The 25,822-nt window shown below is 43.1% G+C and overlaps 1 protein-coding gene across 1 annotated transcript in view; it reads left to right on the top strand.

The window, feature by feature from the left end:
* The first annotated feature begins 22,006 nt into the window (after positions 1-22,006).
* LOC141092706 (guanylate cyclase soluble subunit beta-2-like) overlaps positions 22,007-25,822 on the top strand; it is a 164,030-nt gene continuing 160,214 nt past the window's right edge. Inside the window, exon 1 of the mRNA XM_073579096.1 lies at positions 22,007-22,613. Within this exon, the coding sequence (XP_073435197.1) occupies positions 22,611-22,613 (3 nt within the window). The 5' untranslated portion in view covers positions 22,007-22,610. The remainder of the gene's footprint in view (positions 22,614-25,822) is intronic.

Raw genomic sequence — 25,822 nt, 5'->3', positions numbered from 1 at the left:
ATATTGTATTAATTGAAATCCCTGGTGTTTGTATGCATTAGTCCAGTGGGCGGTCCTACTCAGTGATTGACAGTTATTTCTGAAAACAGCCATACAGGGTAGACTGTCAACCACTGAATAGGACCGCCCACTTCACTCATATAAATAAAAACAAATTGGATTTCTATACATAAGATGCAAGTTTTACTGAAACTTTCATTTAAAAATATCTATTAATATGATCAGCTCCCCCTGCTCTACCAACCTCCTGCCTGCAGATCAGATATCCTATTCAACGTGAAAGGTTCCCTTTAAAATTGGCAACATGCTCAGTGCTGGATCCTAGGTGGATCCTGCTTCAGGCAAGCTTGGACTGGCCCACAGGTGGACCCCTGTGCAAGAGTGGGCCATCACCCTCTTATATGAGCAGTACTTGGCATTATATACTTGAATCACTATATACAGACAAAGGCGACATTTAACTCCTTTAACAATCTCACGAGTTCATTGTTATATAAATTTGTGATTAAGGATAATGTTACATTTGCATGTAGCTGAAAAGTGGGGCCCTGTGTGACACAAGTCACTTCTCACGGCCAAGCTGTGAGTCAGAGTGGTCAAGGAGTCCAAGGTCAGAAGCCAGGAGGGTACATCATGAAAAGAGGGAAGAGAAAAAAGTATAGTCAGGTAACATTCCGAGTTCAGAGTACCAGGAGGATAACGGATCAGAACTAAAGGGGTTAAACAGGTAGATGGTCAGAACGAAGTCCAAGGTCAGGCAACAGATCACGCATACATATCTCAAGGCACAGGAAAGCACAAACCTCTTAAACTGAATGTACGTCTTGCAGAGTTCTGGGAGACACAGCTCAGTTAAGAATGGCCATTAACTGCAATAATGAACACATGGAGACAGCTCACAGTCTCAGATTGGATATTCGAGTTGTTAATCAACACACTGAAAGCTCAGCATGCCCCTGTACCAGATTAGATGGTCAAGCTGTCAAAGTACTGACCGCTTCCGCACTCCCCTATACCAGATTTGACGGCCGAGCTGTCAGTAACTGCATCCCAGACACACTGAGGGGTGGAACTGTGACAGTACCCCCTCTTCGAGGGGGGCCACCGGACCCCCAGGCTTCCCAGAAAATTTTAGATGGAAGGCCCTAACTAACCGATCAGCCTTCACATCTCGAGGAGGGACCCAGGATCTCTTCTCTGGTCCGTATCCCCTCCACTGGATGAGGTACTGTAGGGAATTACGAACCGTCCGAGAAAGCAGAACCTTCTGAACCTCATGCTCCAGGCCACCATCTACGGAAAGGGGAGGAGGCGGGGATGAGGGAGACAATGCAGAAGGGACATATTCCTTTAATAGGGATTTATGGAATACGTTATGGATGCAAAGGAATGGAGGAAGCTTTAATCTAAATGCCACAGGATTGACCACCTCCAGGATCTCATATGGAACAATACACTTTGCACCCAACTTTGCCAATGGCACTTTAAGTTTAATGGTCCTAGAATACAACCAAACCTTATCTGCAATATTAAAAACAGGACGCATCGAACATCTTCTATCAGCCTTTCGTTTTTGGCGAATCTGAGCAGTTCCAATATTGCATTGAAATTGCCTCCAGACATCCCCAAGTTTCTGCATGGTGAGCTACACCCCAGGGCATTCAGAGCTAATCCTAGAAAATGGGGATGAAAACCATAATTACTGAAGAATGGTGAGGTCCCGGTAGATTGATTTACTCAATTGTTAAAAGCAAACTCAACGAGAGGTAAAAACAAAGACCAGTCCTCCTGCCGAGCTGCCACAAAGCACCTTAAAATTTATTCCAAAGACTGATTTGTCCTCTTAGTCTTACCATTGGTTTCAGGTTGATAAGCAGATGAAAAAGACCCTAGTTTACTGCAAAAAGCATTCCAAAATTTAGGGACAAATTGTACTCCCCTATCAGATACAATGTTGAGAGGGATCCCATGTAACCTTACATTATGAGAAATAAACAACCTGGACAGTGTGTCTGCATTATGTAATCCTGACAAAGAAACAAAATGAACTTGTTTGCCAAATCGATCAACTGCTCATCAGACATAGGCAAATCTGGAATGAAATCCATGTACAAATGAGTCCATGGTCTTTCAGGAATAGGCAATGGAGCCAATTCCCCAGCCGGCCGGCTATGACTGACTTTGGCGTGTGAGCAGACTTCACAAGCTGATACAAAATCTTTAATATCATTATGCATGGATGGCCACCAAAAAAGTCTAGCAATGACTTTCCTTGTGGCAGTAACCCCAGGCTGACTACTTAAAACAGAGTCATGAAATTCCTGTAACACCCACAATTTTAGGTACACAGGCACAAATAATTTGTACCCTGGAGAAGTGGAAGGAGCCAATGACTGGACTTTACAAATCTCCTCTTCCAATTCCGAGGTTACTATAGACACCACAATAACCTGAGGAATAATGGCGGATGGAGGTTCTGGAGTAGAAATGGAATCTACACTACAAGATAAAGCGTCAGCTTTCACATTCTTAGACCCTGGCCTGAAAGTAATAGAAAAATTAAACCGAAAGAAAAACAAGAACCATCTGGCCTGTCTAGAAGTTAACCTTTTAGCCGATTCAATGTAAGCTAAATTCTTGTGATCCGTGATCACCGTAATGGGATGAAATGCCCCCTTCAAAACATGCCTCCATTTCTCAAAGGCCAATTTGACAGCAAGTAACTCTCGATTCCTAACATCATAATATCTCTCCGCATGTGAAAAATTTTAAAAAAGAAAAGCATATGGACACTGGTTAGTTAGAGTTTTGGACCCCTGCATTAAGATTGCTCCCACTCCGATCTCAGAAGCATCCACCTCAACAATGAACGATTCTTGGAGATCAGGTTGGATCAGAATGGGTGCGGACATAAAACACTCTTTTAATCTTTCAAAAGCCCTGATAGCACACGGCGACCAAACCTTGAGATTTGCTATTTACGTGTAAGGTCCGTAAGTGGTTTAGCAATCTGTGAAAACCCCTTGATAACTTTTCTATAATAGTTGGCGAATCCCAGAAAACACTGCAAAGCCTTAAGAGCGCGAGGTTATGGCCTGCATCTTCCCAGGGTCCATCTTAATCCCTTCTGCTGACAAGATAAACCCCAGGAAAGAGATTTCCTGAACAGAAAAAACACATTTCTTTAATTTAGCAAATAGAGCGTTCTCCCTCAGTCTCTGTAACACAACACGGACATGTTCCTGGTGAGTGTCCAAGACTGGCGAGAAACTTAGAATGTCATCGAGGTAAATCACAACATATCTTCCAATGCAATCAGAGAAAATATAATTCATAAAATTTTGAAACAGAGCAGGTGCATTAGATAATCCAAAAGGCATGACAAGGTTTTCAAACAGATTTTCAGATGTTAAAAAAGCCATTTTCCACTTATCATCCTTCCGGATACATATCAAATTGTAAGCCCCTCTAAGCTATAAGATTAAGTTTAGAAAACACCTTGGCCCCCAGAAGCTGATTATATAGGTCAGGGATGAGTGGAAGTGGGTAAGTATTTTTAACCATGAACTTGTTTAGTTCTCGGAAATCAAGGCAAGGACAGAGACCTCCATCTTTCTTTTTAACAAAGAAAAATCAAGCAGCTGTAAGGGATGAGGAAGGACGGATATGACTAGTGATGAGCGAGTATACTCGTTGCTCGGGTCTCCCTGATCATGCTCGGTTGGTCTACGAGTATTATGGCGTGTTCAGAGATTTAGTTTTCGTCGCCTCAGATACATGATTTGTGGCTGCTGGACAGCTTGAATACATGTGTGGAATGTCTGTTTGTTAGGGAATTCCCACATGTATTCAGCCTGTCTACAAGTCGCAAATCATGCAGCAGAGACGATGAAAACTAAATCTCCGAGCACGCCAAAATGCTCGGAGATAACCCGAGCAACAATGCTACTCGCCCATCACTAGATATGACCCTTCCGTAAACTTTCGTTAATATATTCTTTCATGGCGGTCTGTTCAAGCCCTGACAAATTGCAAAGGTGAGCTTTTGGCAATTTGGCGCTAGAAATAAGATCAACAGCACAGTCATAGGGACTATGTGGAGGTAATATCTCTGCCTCTTTTTCCGAGAACACATTTCCGAAGTCCTTCAGGTACCCCTCCCGACCCCTTTGACAAGTGGAGCATATTTGTACATTTTTTAGACATTTCTTGGAGCAGTTGGGGCTCCATTTCACAATCTCCTTCAGACACCAATCAATAACTGGATTGTGAATTTGAAACCATGGAAACCCCAGTACCAATCCAGCAGGTAAATTATCCAACACAAAACATGAGATGGATTCAGAGTGGAGTACCCCCACTTGGAGAGTGAAATCCACTGTTGCTCTCTTGACCAAATTGTGAGCTAACAGTGTCTTGTCAAGGGCGACGACTTCAAACTAACTGTCCCTAACCCTAACTTCAGAACCAGTCCCGAATCAATAAAGTTAGCAGCAGTCCCACAGTCAATGAACGCCAATGTTGATAACACCTGATTCTCGAAGGAAATCGTATTTATCAGTACTTTATCAAGGGAAGAAAAGTGTACCTGGGAGTTTGGGCGACCTCCTTGGTCGTCACCCAGACTCAGACGTTCTGCCAATGGTTTGGTTGAGGATGAGTTGGGCAATTCTTAAGAAAATGTGCAGAGAGACCACAGTACAGACAGTTCGAGATCTTGTCTCTGTCTTCTCTCCGCAACATGAAGACTGGCAAGTCTAACCTCTGGTAAATGGACCTCCTCTAGTGAAGTATAACATGCGGCCTGCTGTTCACCATGTCTCTCACGGATTCTGCGGTCCATTCATATAGCCCAAGTCATGGCCTCCATCAGAGAACAAGGGGCATCATGGAGGACCAGAGCATCCTTAAATGTTTAGAAAAGACCTCTTTGGAACTGGCACCTGAGAGCAGCATCATTCCATAGAACTTCGGTAGACCACAGCTGGAACTCAGTACAGTATTTCTCAGCTGTGCGACCCTCCTGTGCCAGGTTCATGATCTTAGCCCCCTGCAATCTGGATTCTGTCTGCTTCATCATATATCAGACCTAAACTCTCAAAAAAGGCATCAACAGAAAACCATTCATGGGCTTGTGGGGACAAAGAAAATGCCCAGGTCTGAGGACCCCATCGCAGTAGGGACATGATTATTCCCACTTTCTGGAACTCCTCCTTCAGTCCTATATTATTTTTAATTGTTTTTAATGGCATAAAGATTACTCTGAAAATTTTACCAGAAACTGGAACAATTCTTATTTTTTTCCTGGAGTGTCATTGATTGTTTGCAGTGCTCATATCATGTCATCATGTCAAATCAATAAGCTCATCAGTGACACTGAATGGCTCGTACCGTCAACTCGGGCAGAGATGCTGAGCTCACTGAGTTACCGAAGTCCAGATAGCTCAAACTTCCTGAGGAAGAAAAGAGTTGCCCTTCGAAACGCATTGCTTGGACATTTGATCTATCTCATTCTTCAGACAAATATCTAAGATTTTAAACTTCCAGGATTAAGATTTCTCCAATCCAGGTTCCTGCTATGATCTTGTGGATACATTTGGCCGTACCCACAAGATCCCAACCAACTGGACATAGCTAGTTTTATTATATATTTCTGTGATTTTAATATTTTATTTAATTTTTCCTTCCTAGAATATTGGAAACACTATAATGTACAGTGGTCTGAGCCTCATAATGCTGTCTAACCAGTGATCAGCAGAGCTTCTGCTTGTTCTATGGGAATCAATAAGAGCGTATTGGGAATGGCCCAAATCACAGCATATGATTGTACAGGTGCTTCTCACAAAATTAGAATGTAGTTCTTGACCAAGTTTGCACACACTGCAGCAGGGATTTTGTCCCTGTCCTCCATACAGAACTTCTGCAGATATTTTAAGTTTCATGGCTGTCGCTGGGCAACATTGAGTTTCAGCTCTCTCTAATGATTTTTTATTGGGTACAGATCTGGAGACTGGTTAGGCCACTCCAAGACTTTGAAGTGCTTTTTAAGGAGCCACTCCTTCGTGGCCCTGGCTGCGTGTTTCGGGTCATTGTCATGCTGGAAGACCCAGCCATGACCCAACTTCAATACTCTTGCTGAGGGAAGGAAGTTGTTTGCCAAAATATCACAATACATGACCCCATCCATCCTTTATTCAGTTTGCTGCAGTCATCCTGTCCCCTTTGCACAAAAACACCCCCAAAAGTATGATGTTTCCCCAAACAAGTTTCACAATTGGGATGGTGTTTTTGGGGTTGTACTCACCTTTCTTCTTCCTCCAAACACTGAGTGGAGTTGATACCAAAAAGTTCTAATTTGGTCTCATTTGACCACATGACCTTCTCCGATGCCTCCTCTGGATCATCTAGATGGTCATTGGCAAACTTCAAATGGGCTTGGACATGCGCTTGCATGCCCTGCAGGAGTTTAGTCCATGATGGGTTTGTGGGTTACTTACGGTAATATTTAAGACTGATGTCCCAAAACTTTTCAGGTCATTGACCAAGTCCTCCTGTGTAGTTCTGGAATGATTACTGACCTTTCTCAGAATAATCCTAACCCCACAAGGCGAGATCTTGCATGGAACCTCAGATAGAGGAAGATTGGCAGTCATTTAGTGTTTCTGTAAAGTGCCCAAGCAGAATTGTTGTGGGTGATTTCCTGCCTCCACCCACTCTGACACTCTACAGACAATACATATCCCCATCCCAGTGTGCTGCTGTGTATGAGGTGTATCACATTTACTTCTAGCCTGCAGGCTTCCATTGTCTCCAGGTTTTCCTCTTCTGGAACCTTGGCAGCAATTAAACCAAGGGACACAGGTTTTGTAAAAACAAACTTTTGCTGGATAATTGGTAGTCTTTACACACAGGCATATAGGATAAGCCCCCAATGGGTTGTCATCTTTCCCACAGGTACTGAACACAACTTCAGCCCTGGTTCTTGGTATAGGTAGTATGTCCCTTTTGCCATCTTCACTGGCACGAGTAAGTCTTCTCAACCACTAGCAGGGCACCAGGATTGCAACACCTCCTGCCTCATAGAGTCTGAGTCCATCTTTCCCTGTAACTTTACAGGCTGAGTACGTGTAAGGCCCCCGATGTCCATTTTGAGGTTCCCCCAGGCTGGTGGACTGAATAACAGTGAAAGGTACTTTTGGCAATCCACTGTCTCAAGTATTAGGCCCACATTGTCTCTAGCAGCCCAATACATGAGACCGCCACTGTCACTTCACACTACTGTCCTGCACTGAAATGTCACTTACTCAACTTGGCACTAACTCTCATTTCTCCTCCCCAAACTGGGCTGGTCATTGCAGTTAACCCTGCCTAGGCTGGACTGCAGCCCCAGTGGTTGTTACCCTTGAAAACATACATGAATATAAAATAAATTTAACCTCTTAGAATATCAGTGAGCAGACCATCAGCTCTATCACTCCTACATTTCTTCTATTTTCTAATAATTGTGCTAACAGTTGTTGCCTTTTCACTAAGCTGCTTACCAAATGTCCTGTAGCCCATCCCAGCCTTGTGCAGGTGAAACAAGGTGGCACGGGGTGGTAGTCATGACCGAGTCTATTAAAGCAACAGTCCATAAGCCCCCAACCCTTTGCACATGAAAAAGACAGGTACGGTCTCAATCCTACAGCACAGTTGGCTACTTTTTTCCCACTCACTGCAGCCACTGGGGATGAAGGTCCAGGAAAACACGACAGGCACAGTTCTGATCCAACAGGGAAAACTTTACTGTACATTGAAACAATGCTTCTTGCTCTGTCCCTGCTGTTACTTGAGGCAAGTCAGTATCTGTCTTTCTGATGACTGCCTGGCAGACGGAGGCAGTGATCTGCGGCAGCTTTGTCCCGTCCGAGGCACCTTCTGCTCCTGGCTGTGTGGAGTGTACTGCCCTGGGCAAGCTTGCCCAGGCACTGACTGGAAGACAGGAACCCACAACATATCAGACTCTCACCTACCATGGAAACCTTCAAAAAGAACTTGAAGACCTACCTCTTCTGAGAAGCCTACAACTTGCAGTAACCACCGATTCACCAAACCGCTGCACGACCAGCTCTACCCTCGCCTACTGTATCCTCACCCATCCCGTTGTAGATTGTGAGCCCTCGCGGGCAGGGTCCTCTCTCCTGTACCAGTTGTGACTTGTATTGTTTAAGATTACTGTACTTGTATGTATTATGTATACCCCTCCTCACATGTAAAGCGCCATGGAATGAATGGTGCTATAATAATAAATAATACTAATAATAACTTCCTGTCCCTTTAAGGCTGCTGATCAAACTCACTTAGTTACCCTCTTACTAGCCCTAATCTAACATATGCAGGCTGTATATTACAATGTACAATAGTAAAATATTAAAACAATATCAGACATACAAACACAGCACTTAAATAACAATCATACATCATATTAACAGAGTAGTTTATAGTCAAACCATCAGGGCACCGCATGGGGCACAAATGCCCGGCAAACAGGAGAGAGGGAGCAACTGAGGGTCCCCGCCACCTCCTTACACCGGTCTACAATTTTGTCCCTGGTGTCCTTAGACAGCTCTTTGGTCTTGGCCATGGTGGAGAGGTTGGAGTGTGAGTGATTTAGTGTGTTTTGGGTGGGGTGTCTTTTATACAGGTAATAAGTTCAAACTGGTGTAATTAATTCAGATAATGAGTGCAGAGTAGGAAAAAAAACCTAACAGGTCTGTGAGAGCCAGAATTCTTGCTGATTGTTAGGTGATCAAATACTTATTTCATGCAATAAAATGCAAATTAATTATGTTAAAAATCATATAATTTGATTTTCTGTATTTTTTTTTAGATTCTGTCTTTTACAGTTGAAGTGTACCTACGATAAAAATTCCAGACTTCTCCATTCCTTCTAGGTAGGAAAACTTGCAAAATCGGCAGTGTATTAAATATTTATTTTCCACACCGTATGTAGATCAAATTAATCATGTAAAATTTGTGACATCCTTCAGAATGAGGAGAAAACAAGGTAATTGCAGGCCAAACATAGAATCATATGCTGTGATTTGGACCATTCCAAATACATTCTCATTGATTCACAGACAGCAAGCATAAACTCTGCTAATCACTGGTTAGACAGCATTATGAGTCCCAGATCAGTCATCAGATACCAACCATTGTGCTGTTGTCCAAATTATAAATGAATCGACAGACCTCATGTCAGAAGCGGAGGCTAAAATGATGTATTGTGTAGAGGAGGGAGAACAATATGTTTGGCCTTATTTACAGGTTACCCATTATGTTTTGAAAGATATAATGAATAATTTTGCTTTTTTTGAAAATTTTTTTCTAATATATATGGAATTACAATCCTCACTTCAAAAAGCAATAACACAGGTCAACGAAAAAAATTTTTTTTTCTGGTGTCCAAAATATTTTAATGAATTTGGGGTATTTTTGGGGTGCTGATTCTGAATATGTCATCAGTTTTGCCAGATTGGCTCAAGTTTTTGAGATTTTTGGTATCTTATTTATAGCACTTGTTGGTAAATGCGACGCATCATCTCATTAATTTCTTTGGATTAGTACTTGAACTGAGCAGTTCTCAATATAGTTTTGTGTTAATTAGTGTTCTAAAAGTTTGTTCATAGCTTGATTTTTGCACTAACTTTATGTTGTTGTCTGTTTTCCAGTGAAAAGCATGAACTCATCATGAAGAAGTTGTCTTAACGATCCAGACTCATTCTGTTACATTTGTGGTGAATATACACTGCCAAAACATAGAAGAAACATAACACACTTCGTAAAAAAAGTGTATTTTGCCTATTTTGGGGTTATGCTTGGGGACCAAGACAAGTTTTGGGCACCACACATAGTGTGCAAAGCATGTATCGAATTATTACGAAAATGGAGCAAAGGACAAAGAAAAAGCTTCAAATTTGGTGTTCCAATGGTGTGGAGAGAGCCAAAAAATCATCATGCTGACTGTTATTTCTGTGCAGTGCAAGTGCAAGGATTCAATAAGCATAAGAAACGAAAATGGGAGTAACATGGAATCTGCAAGAAGGCCTGTCCCTCATTGTGAAGATGTGCCTGTACCTGTGTTTACCATAAATAACAGTCATCATGATGATTTTTTGGCTCTCTCCACACCATTGGAACACCAAATTTGAAGCTTTTTCTTTGTCCTTTGCTCCATTTTCGTAATAATTCGATACATGCTTTGCACACTATGTGTGGTGCCCAAAACTTGTCTTGGTCCCCAAGCATAACCCCAAAATAGGCAAAATACACTTTTTTTACGAAGTCTGTTATGTTTCTTCTATGTTTTGGCAGTGTGTATTCACCACAAATGTAACAGAATGAGTCTGGATCGTTAAGACAACTTCTTCTTGATGAGTTCATGCTTTTCACTGGAAAACAGACAACAACATAAAGTTAGTGCAAAAATCAAGCTATGAACAAACTTTTAGAACACTAATTAACACAAAACTATATTGAGAACTGCTCAGTTCAAGTACTAATCCAAAGAAATTAATGAGATGATGCGTCGCATTTACCAACAAGTGCTATAAATAAGATACCAAAAATCTCAAAAACTTGAGCCAATCTGGCAAAACTGATGACATATTCAGAATCAGCACCCCAAAAATACCCTAAATTCGATGAAATATCTTTGGCACCAAAAATGCTGTTGACCAGTGTAATACATTCAAAGATACCTCATTATACATCTTATAACAGAAAAATGCCTCTTCATGGAGTTGCCTACATTTTTTCAAGATGGAAACCTGAGGCTAGATTAAAAGAATGAAGGCTGGAATGGAGGTCTTTACTCTCCAGCACTGAGTGTCGCCGCCAGGGGTGGATTAAGGGTAGCCAGGGCCCCGGGCTGTTCAGACTCTGTGGACCCCCTCGGTCATGTGACGGGGTCGGGAAGTCACTAGTTTTCATGACGCATACGGTGTGTTAAGGGACGGGAAGGGGTTAAATACTGAGGTAAAAAAAACTCTGCAAATACGCAACATGTGCATGATACGGAGGTAAAAAAACACCAAATGCTCAGCGTGTCCACTAGGCCTTACAAATACTGAGGCAAAAACTCACCAAATACTCAGTGTGTGCACGAGGCCTTACAAATACTGGAAGGCTTCCACCCAACATCTAGTCCTGACTCACCTGTACCTAACATCGAAACCAACTAATAGTCTGCAATCACCTGCTGACCTGGACCCATGACCTGTCAGACAAGTTACTTCACATGAGTCACACAGAGGCTTCTGCTTCGTGAACTTCCCCAGATAGAAGAAGCAGCCTCCGATGTGGAGCCTGTGGCCAGATACACAGGAAGAGACGCTCCTCGTCACAGGTTGTGCCCAACATGTCAGCAGAGGGGGTAACGCCACAGACAAGTCGCGGTTTCCTCACACACTGGACACGACGCTGCATCTGGCGACAAACAAGTGCACATTGCGCAATGTTAGTCATGTCCCAGATGTTCAGCATATGGAGAACCATGGGGGGACCAAAAAAGACCTCAGGATTGGAACAGGAGCTTGGGAAAGTGGACAGCGGTCGGAGGGGCAGGGTTTATATAGGGGTCGGAGTAAGTAAATATATATGCGGGCAGCGCACACATGCACAATCCTCAGGTTGTATAACTTTCAACTGGTCAAAACATTTCTCTCAGTAGGCCAAGAAAGAAATGTGGCAGGAATAAAGTACACCTCATAGTAACTTATGTGTGAGGCAGAGGTGACAAGACCCGCCATCTCGTGCCCACCTTACTAGAGGTGCCCACTGCCTACATATAACACAGTTGATGGAAACAGATGACTTCCACTATGATGATTGGTTACCGGCCGCCCGACCACACCCATTTCACAACTAGTCACACCCATGTCCACGCCCCAACCACACCCATTTAGCACTGCTGATCACACTGACTGGTACTGAGGACACAGTGGCTGGTACTGTGGGCACACTGACTGGTACTGAGGAAAAGAAAGAACAGAGAGAGAGAGAAAAAAGAGAGAAAGAAAGAACAGAGAGAAAGAAAGAAGAAAGAAAGAGAGAAACAGAGAGAGAAAGGAAGAAAGAACAGAGAGAAAGAAAGAGGACAGAAAAAAAGAACAGAGAGAGAAAAAAAGAAAGAGGGGAAAGAAAGAACAGAGAGGGAGAGAAGGAAAGAGGGGAAAGAAAGGACAGAGAGAGAAAAAAAGAAAGGGGAAAGAAAGAAAGAACAGAGAGGGAGAAAGAAAGAACAAAGAGAGAAAAAAAGAAAGGGGAAAGAAAGAACAGAGAGGGAGAGAAAGAAAGGGGTAAGAAAGAACAGAAAGTGAAAGAAAGACAAGGAAAGAGGGGAAAGTTAGAAAGATTCTATAAAGATACTTTACCAGCCCGGCTCACATTTTAGTGCCCACCTGAGCCTCCTGGTGCAGGACATATCATGATCCACTCACATGGCCAACATCCCCGAGTCCAAGGTGATCCCGCTTTCCGCGCTGTCGGAGAAGGACATAGGACATGGTGATGATCTGAAGCATTACCTGAAGTGCCTCCATGGTTCCGTCACAATCTCCTCCAGTCAGCTTCCAGCATGTCACTTCTGATAGAATGTCACGTGCGAGTTTTCAAGTGCTCCTCGGGGCTCCGCCGTATACTCCTGTGTCTGCGGGAAAAGTAAGCTCCCGGTCGGGGCAGTGGGGCAGACTCTCAAAATCTGGGACGGTTGGGAGGTATGAATGCTCCCCATCATACACCTTGTACACGTATGGCTCCACACACCTCATAAACACACGGTTCCGCTTTGTATGCCTCGTACACACGGCTTCGCTCCGTACACCTCGCACACACGGCTTCACTCAGTACACACATGGCTCCACTCCGTAAACCTCGTACACATGCGGCTCTGCTCCGTACACCTTATACACACGCAGCCACACTCTGTACACCTTGTACACACATGGCTGTGCTCCGTAAACCTTGTACACATGCGGATTTGCTCCATACACCTTGTACACATGTGGCTCTGCTCCGTAAACGCACGGCTCAGCTCTGTACACTTTGTACACACAGGGCTCTGTTCCGTACACCTCATACACACACAGCTCCGTTCCGTGCATCACGTACACACTTGTCTTCGCTCCGTACACACACGCAGCTTCGCTCCGTACACCTCGTACACACATGTGGCTTCGCTCCATACACCTCGTACACACACGCAGCTTCGCTCTGTACACCTCATACACACACGCGGCTCTGCTCCGCACACCTCTTACACGCACAGCTCCGCTCCGTACACCTCGTACACACGTGACTTCGCTCCGTAAACACACGGCTCAGCTCTGTACACACACAGGGCTCCGTTCTGTACACCTCGTACACACACGCAGATTCGCTCCATACACCTCGTACACACGCGCGGCTCCGCTCCGTACACCTTGCACGTGCGCAGCTCTGCTCCGTACACCTCGCACACACGCGGCTCTGCTCTGTACACCTCGCACAAACACGCAGCTACATCCATCCTGTAAACCCCTCCTGACCCCACACATAATTCCCTCATCCAGCACCATGACAACCTGCACAGCAGTCCCACATACAATACATTGAGAGCTGTGTGCACAGGACATGTGATTATGTCACAGAAGGGGAGGAGTCAGGTGTCACATGATCAGGGGCCTCCGACTGAAGCCCCTGATCATGTAACCCCTGACGACTCCCCTCCTGTTACCTCATCACAGGTACTGTGCTCAAAGAGCAGGGATTTATTAGTGAGGGGCTGGCGCTGCGGTGGCCGGTGGGTCTGGGAGGGTGAGGAAGGGGTCGGTACATGAGGGGGCGTGGAGCTCTGGTGGTGGATTATAATGGGGCAATTTTCCTTGGGCTGGTGGGCCCCCCACACCACTGGGCCCTGGGCTACCTCCCAGATTGACCTCATTATAATTTGCCACTGGTTGCCGCTTTTTCCTTGAATATAATAATAGCCAGAGATTGTTCAGGAGACCACATGGACAATGCCATGAAGACTTGTCTCCCATAGCGCACATATATGGAACGTCATTGGTCTGCAATTGTAAAGGGAGATACCAGCAATGGATCTTGATGAATTTTGTGCCCATGTGCATTGAGTGGCAGTACATTCCTCAGGAAACCATTAATAACCTCATTGATAGCAGTCAAGGCGTGTAATTTTTAGGGACTTCTGTGCTTGATGTTCATATTTGATACTGAATAAATCAAGACGTTTAAGAAAAAAAATTACTTCCATTATTTCATAATTTGCAAATTGTTAACAAGTCTATCCATCCCATTATTTCCGTAATACTATTACTTTTAATTCTTGCTATTGCAATATCAATGTTGAAGTTTCCTGAAACATTTGCACAATATATACAGTTGAAACCAGAAGTTTACATACACTATATAAAAAGACACATATGCATGTTTTTCTCAATATCAGAGATGAAATCAGAATAAACCCTTCCTGTTTTAGGTCAATTAGGATTACCATAATTATTACCATTTGCCAAATGCCATAATAATGAGATAGAGAATGTTTTAAGGCATTTTTATTACTTACCACTGGCGTAACTACCGGGGTAGCAGCCGAAGCGATTGCTTTGGGGCCCGGGTCCCCGGCTCCGAACGGCGCTACCCCAGGGGCGGACCTACCGCCCGTGCAGCCCGTGCATTGCCCGGGGGCCCCAGGGGAGAGGGGGCCCCTCCAGCACCGCATGGCTAATTATTCAAATTAGCCATGTGGAGCACCAGGCGCAAGGAGGAGAGGAGCCAGCCCTGAGGTGAGATGATATCAGCGTTAGTCACGCTGTGCTGCGCTGCTGCTGTGGGGGAGGAGGAGATAGACTATCTCACTCACTGTGCCTGTGGCGCTGGCCAGACGGTGGCTGTAGCCGCAGGTCAGTCAGTCACTTGTGTGTGTGTATGTGTGTATGTATGTGTGTATGATGTATTTGTGTATGTCTGTATGTATGTGTGCATGTCTGTGTGTATGCATGTGTGAATGTCTGTGTGTTTATGTGTGTATGTCTGTGTATGTGTGTGTATGTATGTGTGTATGTCTGTGTGTGTATGTCTGTGTGTATGTATGTGTATGTCTGTGTGTGTGTATGTGTGTGTGTATGTATGTGTGTATGTTTGCATGTCTGTGTATGTTTGTGTATGTCTGTGTGTATGTATGTGTGTGTATGTCTGTGTGTGTATGTCTGTGTGTATGTATGTTTGTATGTACTGTATGTGTGTGTGTCTGTGTATGTGTGTGTATGTATGTATATGTGTGCATGTGTGTGTGTATGTATGTCTGTGTGTGTATGTATGTGTGTATGTCTGTGTGTGTCTGTGTGTATGTATGTGTGTATGTCTGTGTGTGTATGTATGCGTGTATGTCTGTGTGTATGTGTGTGCATGTATGTCTGTCTTTGTGTATGTCTGTGTGTGTGTGTATATGTGTGTATGTATGTGTGTGTGTATGTGTGTATGTCTGCTTGTGTATGTCTGTGTGTGTGTATGTGTGTGTGTGTGTGTGTGTCTGTGTGTGTGTGTGTGTAGGTTAGCCTGGCCCTGGAGGAGATGCAGACATGAGAAGACTATGATGAGGAGAGAAGGCCATGATGCCTGGGGTGATGGGAGAAGGCCATGAGGGGTAATGGGAGAAGGCCATGGGGGGTGATGGAAAGAAGGCATTGATGGGGAGAAGGCAATGATGGGAGTGATGGAGAGAAGGGAGTGATGGGGAGAAGGCAATGATGGGAGTGATGGGGTGATGGAGCAGGCAATGATGGGGAGAAGGCAATGATGGGGAGCAGGCAATGATGGGGAGAAGGCAATGATGGGGAGAAGGCAATGATAGGAGTGATGGGGCGATGGAGCAGGCAATGATGGGAGTAGGCAATGATGGGAGTGATGGAGAGAAGGCAGTGATGGGGTGATGGAGAAGGCAATGATGGGAGTGATGGGGGAAGGCAATGATGGGAGTGATGGGGTGATGGAGTAGGCAATGATGGGAGTGATGGGGAGAAGGCAATGATGGGAGTGATGAGGATAAGGCAGTGATGGGATGATTGAGAAGGCAATGATGGGAGTGATGGGGAGAAGGCAATGATGGGGGTGATGGAGAGGGCAATGATGGGGTGGTGGGGGAAAAAGAAATGATGATGGGGTGGTGGGGCAGAATGCACTGGTGGTGGTGGTGGAAAGGGCAATAATGGGGGTGGTGGAGGAGGAGGAAATGATGGAGGTGGTGGAATGGGCAATGATAGGAGTGGTGGGGGAGAAAGCAAAGATAGTGGTGGGGGAGAAGAAAATGATGGAGGTGGTGAAGAGGGCAATGATGGGGTGGGGAGATGACAATAATGGGATGCGAGGGGAGGAGGACAATGAGGGGTGTGGGGGATTGGGATGTTAGGAAGGGGGACTTATAATGGCCTTAGGAACAGGGGGAGGTGGAGGAAGACGTTATCGCTTATTATGTCTAACACCGTCCCTTAGTATATAGTGTACTCACAGGGCTCACAGGGCTCTATATAATTCAATATGTAAGGGACGGTACAGTACATAAGAGAGGGCACTGTGTAAGGGACAGCAATATACATAATAAAGGAGACTATGTAATATATATACATGTATGTGTGTGTGGCTATATAATATCAATATATATATACAATATATATGTATGTATACATATATATATATATATATATATATATATATATATATATATATATATATATATATATATATATAGCTTTGATGCCATAAAAAGAGGGGGGCCCAGACACATTTCTTGCACAGGGGCCCCAAGCTGTCAGTGTCCGCCCCTGCGCTACCTGGTAGTGCAATTTAATTAAGTACATTACTGCGGCACTCCGGCGGGTGCTGTGGGTGGCCAACACTGTCTTGGGGGCCCGCCGGCCCGGTGCGTGTAGTATAGAGGATCCGGAGCCCCGGCGGAAAAAAATGTACACTATGATTTTGCAGCCTACACTGCATTTCTGTGCCTGCTGTGCGGAGCGAAGCACATATTGGGCCCGCCTCCCTGCCTGCAGCCAGTCACAGAGTGTATTGCTTCAGACTAGTTCAGTCCCACCCCTTCCCTGAGCACTCGCTGTCTATTAGCTCTCTGCAGAGCTGCCTGCCGCATGGACCTCTGGGAATGTCTTGAAGGGGGTGTGTCTTTGAGGGGGTGTGTCTTTGAGGGTGCCCCGTTTAAAAGTTTGCTATGGGGCCCAATCAGTTCTAGTTATGCCCCTGTTACTTACTGCAAAGTCAAAAGTTTACATACATTTCATTAGTATTTGGTACCATTGCCCTTAAACTGAATGACTTGGGTCAAGCATTCAGGATATCCTTCCACAAGCTTCTCACAATGGTTGGTTGAAATTTGGGCCCATTTCTCCTGCCAGAACTGGTGTAACTGATCCAGGTTTGTAGGTCACCTTGCTCGCACCTGCATTTTCAGCTTTGCCCATAAATTTTCGATAGGATTGAGATCAAGGCTTTGTGATGGCCACTTCACAACATTGACTTTGTTCTCCTTAAACCACTTTGCTACCATTTTGGCAGTATGCTTTGGGTCATTATCCATTTGGAAGACCCATTTCCGCCCAAGCTTTAACTTCCTGGGATGTTGCTTCATTATTGCCACATAATCTTCTTTTCTCATGATGCAACCTATTTTGTGAAGTGCACCAGTCCCTCCTGCAGCAAACAACCCCACAACATGATGCTGCCACCCCCATGTTTCACAGTTGGGGTGGTGTTCTTAGGCTTCCATGCTTTTCCCTTTTTACTCCAAATGGAACGATGGTCATTATGCCCAAAAAGTTACATTTTAGTTTCATCAGACCAGAGGACTTGTCTCCAAAAGGACTTTGTTCCTGTGTGCATTTGCAAACATTAATATGGCTTTTTTGCTTTTTTATGTTTCTTTTGTAGTAATGGCCTGTATATGACTGTATTTCCAATCATTGAAATATCCAAGAAATAAGCATTGTAAAGGACCATAGTGGCATGAAAGATACATCATGCTAACTTCCCTTTGAAAAGATGTTTACCAGTGCCAACAGCTAAGAACTCTCATCAACCTTTGTGACCCAGCTATAGCCAAAAAAGAAAGGTCTGACCAGAAGAGGTGTTCTTGGGAGAATTGAAAAAAAAAATGCCTTGAACGTGGAAATAAGGTCAAGTGACTCAACTAAGTATGAAAACATAGGAACATGACCTGGGGTGCAGAAAAATGGCAGCAGGTGCTCTGGACTGATGAGTTAAAACGTGAAATATTTGACAGTATAGAAGGCAGTTTGTTTCACAAAGGACTGAAGAGCGGTCTTATGTGTCTGCAGGCAACAGTGAAGCATGGTGGAGGTTCCTTGCAAGTTTGGGGCTACATTTAGGCAAATGACCTTGGGGACTTGGTCAGGATTAATGGAATCCTCAATGCTGAGAAATACAGGCAGATACTTATCCGTCATGTAACACCATCAGTGAGGTGTCTGATTGGCTCTAAATGTATTTTGCAACAGGACAACGACTCCTACTGTAGAGCCAATGTCATAATTAACGATATTCCGGATAAAGAAAAGCAAGTAATGCTGGAAGTGATGATATGGCCTCCACAGAGCCCTGGACTCAATCACCAAATCTGTCTGGGATTAACTGAAGGCACAGAAGAATTTGTGCAAGTCTACATTCACAAAATCTGTGTGCAAGTGTATTTAGAAGAAATTATGCTGTTTTAAAAGCAAAAGGTCATCACAAATATTGATTTAATTTCAATTTTTTGTTTGTTCATTCACATTCCTTTTTTCTAATTGCTAAAATTAAAGGGGTGATCCAAAACAATACTTTATTTTAATCCCAAGTGTCTGTCTATTTAATGTCATAAACTAATCTCTTTTCTATTAAACTTTAATTAAAAATTACCTACCATTTCTTCACTACTCTGCTTTTTTTTGCTTTTTTACTACTTCCTCTTTGATGATACTTCGTTTGAGAATCTCAGTTTATGCTGGAAAAGCTAAATGAATCGTCATCGGGGTGCAAAGGCTGCGGTCACTGCCACAGCCTCTGCTCCATCCCTGAAACAAGGCGTTATCAGTGATGGGCTAGTCCCTGTTCTACTGAGCATGCGTCAGTTGTCAAGTTGTCAATTCAGACGTATGCTCAGTAGATTTTTGTCTCTGTGCACTGATCATAAGCAACGAACCAGCAAGAGAGTGCACTGTCAGTGCACGTTGTAATAAGAAAACCCAAAGTGCAGGGAAAGCAGAGACCCGTACTGCCCTTGCAAGTGACGTCAGTAGAGCAGGGACCAGCCCTTCCCCTAAAAAGGATGTCACTGAAGACAATTTGTTTCAGGAAGGGGGGCACAGACTGTAGCAGTGACCACAGCTTCTGTCCTCTGATAATGACTTATTTGACTATGCTAGCATGCACTGGGGAATCTCAAATGAAGCACCATCAAAGAGGAAGTAAAAAATAAGCAGTTATAGTAGTGAGAGCAGTAGGGACTTTTAATTAAAGTGTATTAGAAAATAAATTAGATTATGGCATTTAGGATTAAAATAAATATTAATTTCGGCCACCCCTCTAAGCTAATGACATTTATTTGAAAGAAGCCATACTTTGTAGCCATTTTGTGTTAACTGAAACCTTGGTACCTGCTGATATGAAATCTTGCTGCAAGTTTCTTGCAGTCACAAGATGGTTTTTGACCACCTGCCATCTCATGAACCTGGTATCAGCCATTGATACCATTCTTTATATTCCTCCTCCTGGCATACATCTGATCAAAAAGAACCAATAAATTGAGTTTTGCTACATTGTTTTACAAAACAAAATCCCCAAACTTCTATGGCTTATTTATATTCTCTTGAACCTGGAGCTGACTTTTCTTGTAATTTTGGGTCAGCTGAGTTGTATGCCTTGGAGTTTGGGCATGGATGTCTTCAGTATGTACCTTACTGTGCAAAGTGATAACTCTGTGCATGCTGCCACTAGATGCTACAACAGGTCTTTTACAATCACTCGTTTTTGACAACTTTCCTCCCCAGGAATTTGGATGAGTTCCTCTTTCTGCCCCCTCCAGGTAGTGTGGCCAGTGTTCCTATACGTCTGAATTTGTGAACGCTGCTTCCAGGAGTATTTTTAGGAAAATGCAGTGTATTTCTATATCTTTTCCTTATTTATGAAAGCCTGTCTGGGCCAATTCCATAGAAAAATTGTTGTAGTACAATCTGTTGAAAATGCTGTCTATATAGAAAGATGTCAGAAGATACAGAGCAATGTAGCTTGCTAAGGGAAGAAGGCAAGTCACCAGAAGCAGTGTTAATGTTCTTCTCAGGTCCTGACTCTCCTGAAATTCATATGGATGCTACTTTGACACATATTAGTGATGATAATGTCCTTACTGCGATGTAGAACACGATGGCCCTATATAAGTAAAGTAAAATAAATTCCACTTATGTACATATTGATGTAGTCCACATTCAACACTTCTTGTCAATGGTGTTCCTCAAAGTCAGTGGCCTCTTTCAGCAGCATAATACACAGTGCTCTGCTGCACGTAAAGCTCAAGAATGGTTTGAGGAGCATTAGAAAGAGTTTGAGTTGTTGACTTGGTCTCCAAATTCCCCAGATCTTCAACCATTAAAGAATCTATGATGTTAGAAAAACATATTTGATCTACAGAGGTCCCACCTCACAACAGGACTTGATGTTCTACTAACATTTTGGTGCCAGATGGCACAGGTCACCTACAGAGGTCTTGTGACAGAACTAATCAATATTAGCCACATGCTTTATAAAGCATAGCATTATAAATTTAGCCACAGCATCTGACTATTTCCAGGGAGAATATTTAATCCTTAAAGAAGCCCTGCCATGTATTAATTTTTTGAGTGTATAAATATACCCACCTACCCCTGTTTTTTCCGGTGTCTAGCGCCGTTCTTCTCCTCTTCTCAGTGACGTCACCCTTCTGCAGTATGTTATGGTCACGTTGTGTGACCGGGAGGCGGCTTTCAGAAAGTAAGCCCTTAGAGCATCAGTAAAAGAGATTTCTGGTTCACACATAAACCATAGAGTGATCCACTAGACACAATTGTGTACCTACATTACATGCATATACACACACATTTAATAACAATATACATGGGGGTGCTTCTTTAACGACACCTTAGGTATCCCGCTACTTTGCCTATACCTATCTCAGCCCTGGTTATTGCAGATACCTATCATTTTTATTATTAGAGGATGTTTTACACACCATAAATGCCACCATTGAATTTCAGTATCTGGCTGTTGAGTTGCCTGATCTGCAGATGTTATCATATAACCTGAACATGATTTACATAGGCGAAAACAATAAAACACAGCTAGCATTCTCAGAAATGTATCCCATTACTGAATAACCTTGAGTGTCTATCCAAGAATTTACAATTGACATTCACAATTCACAAGCCATGATTGTTTATCTTCTCCACCAAGGTGACCTCCTCACCAGTCACCATCCCCTGATACAACAACAAATTATCCAGCTCCGTGTAATCTCCATACAAGCGACCACCAGAGCAGACGCTGCCATGTCCATCCGTACCATCATTAGTGATGTTCCTACTGTTTACACCCATCACGTAATCATGTCCAAAAATCAACAGTCTCATTCATTGGGTTAAGTCCATTAACCAATTTGGGTTAGTTAAGAGTTTGCCATAAAGACAAATACCGCATGCTGGAAATGACAGTTCTACAAAAGAAGACGACCACCCCAGGAAACATTTTTTTAGCGTTTTAATTATAAATCAAGGATCCTATTTCTAGCTACAGGCTCTGTAATGTACTATTATCATTCTAGCCCCCTGACTGCCAGAGCTGATAGAAATAAATGATTATTAGTGTCAGTGATTACAATTGCCAGAGAAAGGAGACTCAGGAGTGGAATACATTATCCATTTGTCAGAGGCTCTCCAGCAGACTGTGACTTGCATAAATGGCTTGGATCTGAATCAAGCCTCTAACCGTGAAGGGGATATTTCATCCGCTCAGACACTGGCTCAGGATGTGCCTGTGCAGACTGGGAAAACGTGCACATTCCTCAGGACTGGAGGATTTCAGCACCAGGAGCTGTGGACAGCAGCAGCACTGACTGTGGAGGTAGAGAAAGGCAGGCACTGGGGATCAGGGCTCTCCAAGCTCCACACAACCAAGCCACTGAAGCTTTCCTACCACAACCACCTGATACCAGGAGGATTCCTTCACCAGCATCTTCACCAAGGCTGAGGGATCTTCCAAGACTGTGGAAGTTCAGGCTGGGAGACAAAGCAATGCGCTCCCCAGCACACAAGGTGCCCATCTTGCTTCTTAGAAGGGGACATTAAAGGGCATTGCCACTGTTCTACTGATTGTCATATATGTTTGTGGAGATAGCTTTTCTCATTGCGGGCTTCATCCTGTGGGTTAGCCAAGGAATAGCTGCAACTTCATGGCAAGAATAAAGCTCATGCTTCCATACCGGCAATAATCTGGTGTTTGCAAGTTTTCTTTATAAAGTGGATGTGAAATCAGACCAGAAAATGGTGAGTAATTTATATATATATGTGTATGTTTTATGAAAACTGGGCTTTCTACCTTGGATTAGAAATTGTAGTTACGCTCAATTTGCAATTTTTTATTGTTGTGTGTCTACCTTAATGCACTAGATGAGGATACCTGTAATAGGTTTCTCCGGTAGGAAACCTCATTAATAATTCATCCTTGTTGAAATCACTGTTTGTGCCACATGTTGAACTAAACTCTGCGACACCTGTTTATATATTATATACTCACAGATTGAATATAACCTCTAAAATATAATCCTAAGGGTGAAAGGCAGAAGATGTCACAATTCTATCACAGTGGCACACTTTGCATGATAGATTGGGCACAATTTGATAGATATGTTGGACACATTACTTACAGCACCTCTTTGTTGGCTCAATTTAGACAAAATATTTGCACAAAAATTGTGGAACATGCTGTTAATAAATCAGGAGTATTTATGGAAACCACTAAGCGACCGTACCTTTTTTCTAGATAATTTTGAAAAATGGCGCAATAGAGGTCTAAAACATGTAACATATATGGTCACAGCATTTACATCTGTTTGTATATGTTACTCATCTCACAATTTGGTTCTTCGATATTTCTTATATTACACACTGAGTATATTTTAAAGCTGCCCGCATTATTATACTGTATAATGGAAAGTCTGGGGTCGATGTTTCCTTTATATATTCCTGATACACCCAAAGTGTGTAATTAGGTGATATTGGATTGCATATTGGACCACCTCTTCCATGACAACGTACACAATTGCAGAATGGGAGCCACCAAAATGCTGCATGTGTCTGCAATTATTAGGTGACGTGCACAGTTTGGCAGCTGAAAATTGACATTGCCATGTAAATGTCACCCACAGAATTCACATTTATGTCTATAGTGAGTAAAATACATTTGCAAGATTGAATTTGTTTATCCAAACATTTGCTGCTACAAGTTGTCTTCTTCTCGAAGTCTACCACCTGACTGATGCACATCAATGCAGAGTTCATGCCATCTTATTATAGTTCTGAGATGGAGCTTGCACCATTCTCCATTTGGAAATTTCTAGAAAAATATCTTTCCATCTTCACTTTTAATACTTTCCATGTTTATCAGATCCTTCTCAGATTGCAAGTCTTCTGGTGACAAGCTTATTATGGAAGGTCCTGATAGTGTGAACCATGACAGTCAGCTACTATTTATCAGGGGAACGCCTGTGTACATGTTCGTAGTGAGGAATTATATCAAGCCTCTTACAACCATTGACCATTTATTGATTTCAAGAGACAGCAGTAGTTGATGTGATGTTTGGCTCCAGCAAATAGAGGTCAACTACAAGCTCCCAACTGCTTTACATCACAATCAGTATTTCTTCAATAACTACACTGTTTCTTTGCTGAACCACAGTCAAACACAGTCATCTGCAATAAAGGCATATCTGAGGTTTTAGAAAAAATCCAGAGCATAGGTCTTATTGACATATTCCAAGTAATACAAAAATACATAGACGTGAACAATGGATATAAAAATCCCTGTTAAAATGTTAAAATGCCAGGTTTGAGTCACATAAAATCATATCAAGAAGAATCATTTCAGAACTTTTTCCACCTTTCATGTCACCTAATCTGTAAAACTCAAATGGATAATAAACTGAAACATTTTCAGGTGGAAAAAACTATAATAATGTGTTTGCATATGTATGCATAACCCTAAACTATTACTTTGTTGAAGTATGCTTTGAATTTATGACAGCATTCAGTCTTTTTTTGGTGGTAGTCTGTCAGCATGGCACATTTAGAATTAGCAATCTTTGCCTATTCTTCCTTGCAGTAGCGCTCCAAATCTGTCGGTATTCCCTGTGTGCAGCGCCCTTTCAGGTCATCATCAGATTTTCAAATGGATTCAGGTCCATGCTCTGGCTGGGTCATTCCAAATGCAAAATTGACTGATATTTAGAACTGTGCATAATTTCCTCCATCTTGTCTACAGCCCCAATCCATTTTCAGATAAACGGCTCCAAAGCATAATGCTGCCTCCTCCATGCTTCAATGTGTGTATGGCATTCTTTAGATGATGTTCAGTGTTGGCTTAGCATCAAACATACTTTTTGGAATTATGGTCAACAAGTTCAACAAAATAAACACAAAAATCCATTCAAAATGTAACTACAGTGCCTTGCAAAAGTATTCGCTTCCCTGGAACTTTTCAACCTTTTCCCACATATCATGCTTCAAACATAAAGATACCAAGTTTTAATTTTTGGTGAAGAATCAACAGCAAGTGGGACACAATTGTGAAGATGAATGAAATTTATTGGTTATTTTAAATTTTTGTGAAATAAAAAAACTGAAAAGTGGGGCGTGCAATATTATTCGGCCCCTTTAACTTAATACTTTGTTGCGCCACCTTTTGCTGCAATTACAGCTGCAAGTCGCTTGGGGTATGCTCCTCCCCCTCCCTGTCTTGCTCTACACATTTCTTCTTGCGTAGAGCAAGACAGGGAGGGGGGAGCAGTTGAATAAGCCCCGCCCATTGGACCGGACCATGGCAGTTTACATACATCTGAACCGATTTAAAAAAGGGATTTATGCATGAAAGGTGCGGGGTCAGGGGGAAGCAAAAGTATTAAGAGATTCCTTATGTGACACACAATTGAATGATATCATTATATGATATCGCAAAAAAGGGAAGACAGATTCCCTTTAAAAGTCTTATTGTAGACTAAGGCTACTTTTACACATTTTTTGCGGTCTGTTATTGCGGCCCGTTTTTGCAGGCCGTATTGCCGCATTTTGTGTGGTCCGCTAGTGCGGCCCGTTTTTGCAGACCGCATTGCCGCATTTTTTGTGGTCTGCCGCATTAACGGACAGCAAAAAAGCTTGCGGATCGCTGTTTTTTTCCAATACCATGGAAATAATATTGGAAAAAAAACGGCGTTCCATAAAACCGGATGTCACGGTGCACCGCAAAAACATACCTCCATTTGTTTTTGCGGCCCCATTGATTTACAATGGGGGCTGTGGCCGTACACCGTATAAAAGATCAAGCAAGCTCGATCTTTTATGACGGGCGCAAAAACGGCCCTCACGGCTGTACGGCACACGGCGCAACGTGGAATTTTTGCGGGCCGATTTTGCGGCCCCATAGAAATCTATTGGAGCCGCAAAATCTGCCCGCAAAAACACGGTAAGTGTAAAAGCAGCCT

The sequence above is a fragment of the Dendrobates tinctorius genome, unplaced genomic scaffold, assembly GCF_039654945.1.
Source record: "Dendrobates tinctorius isolate UK_male_01 unplaced genomic scaffold, ASM3965494v1 ptg000060l, whole genome shotgun sequence".
Classification (NCBI taxonomy): domain Eukaryota; kingdom Metazoa; phylum Chordata; class Amphibia; order Anura; family Dendrobatidae; genus Dendrobates; species Dendrobates tinctorius.
The sequence above is the reverse complement of the archived record's forward strand: the minus strand, read 5'-3'. Positions and strand labels throughout refer to the sequence as shown.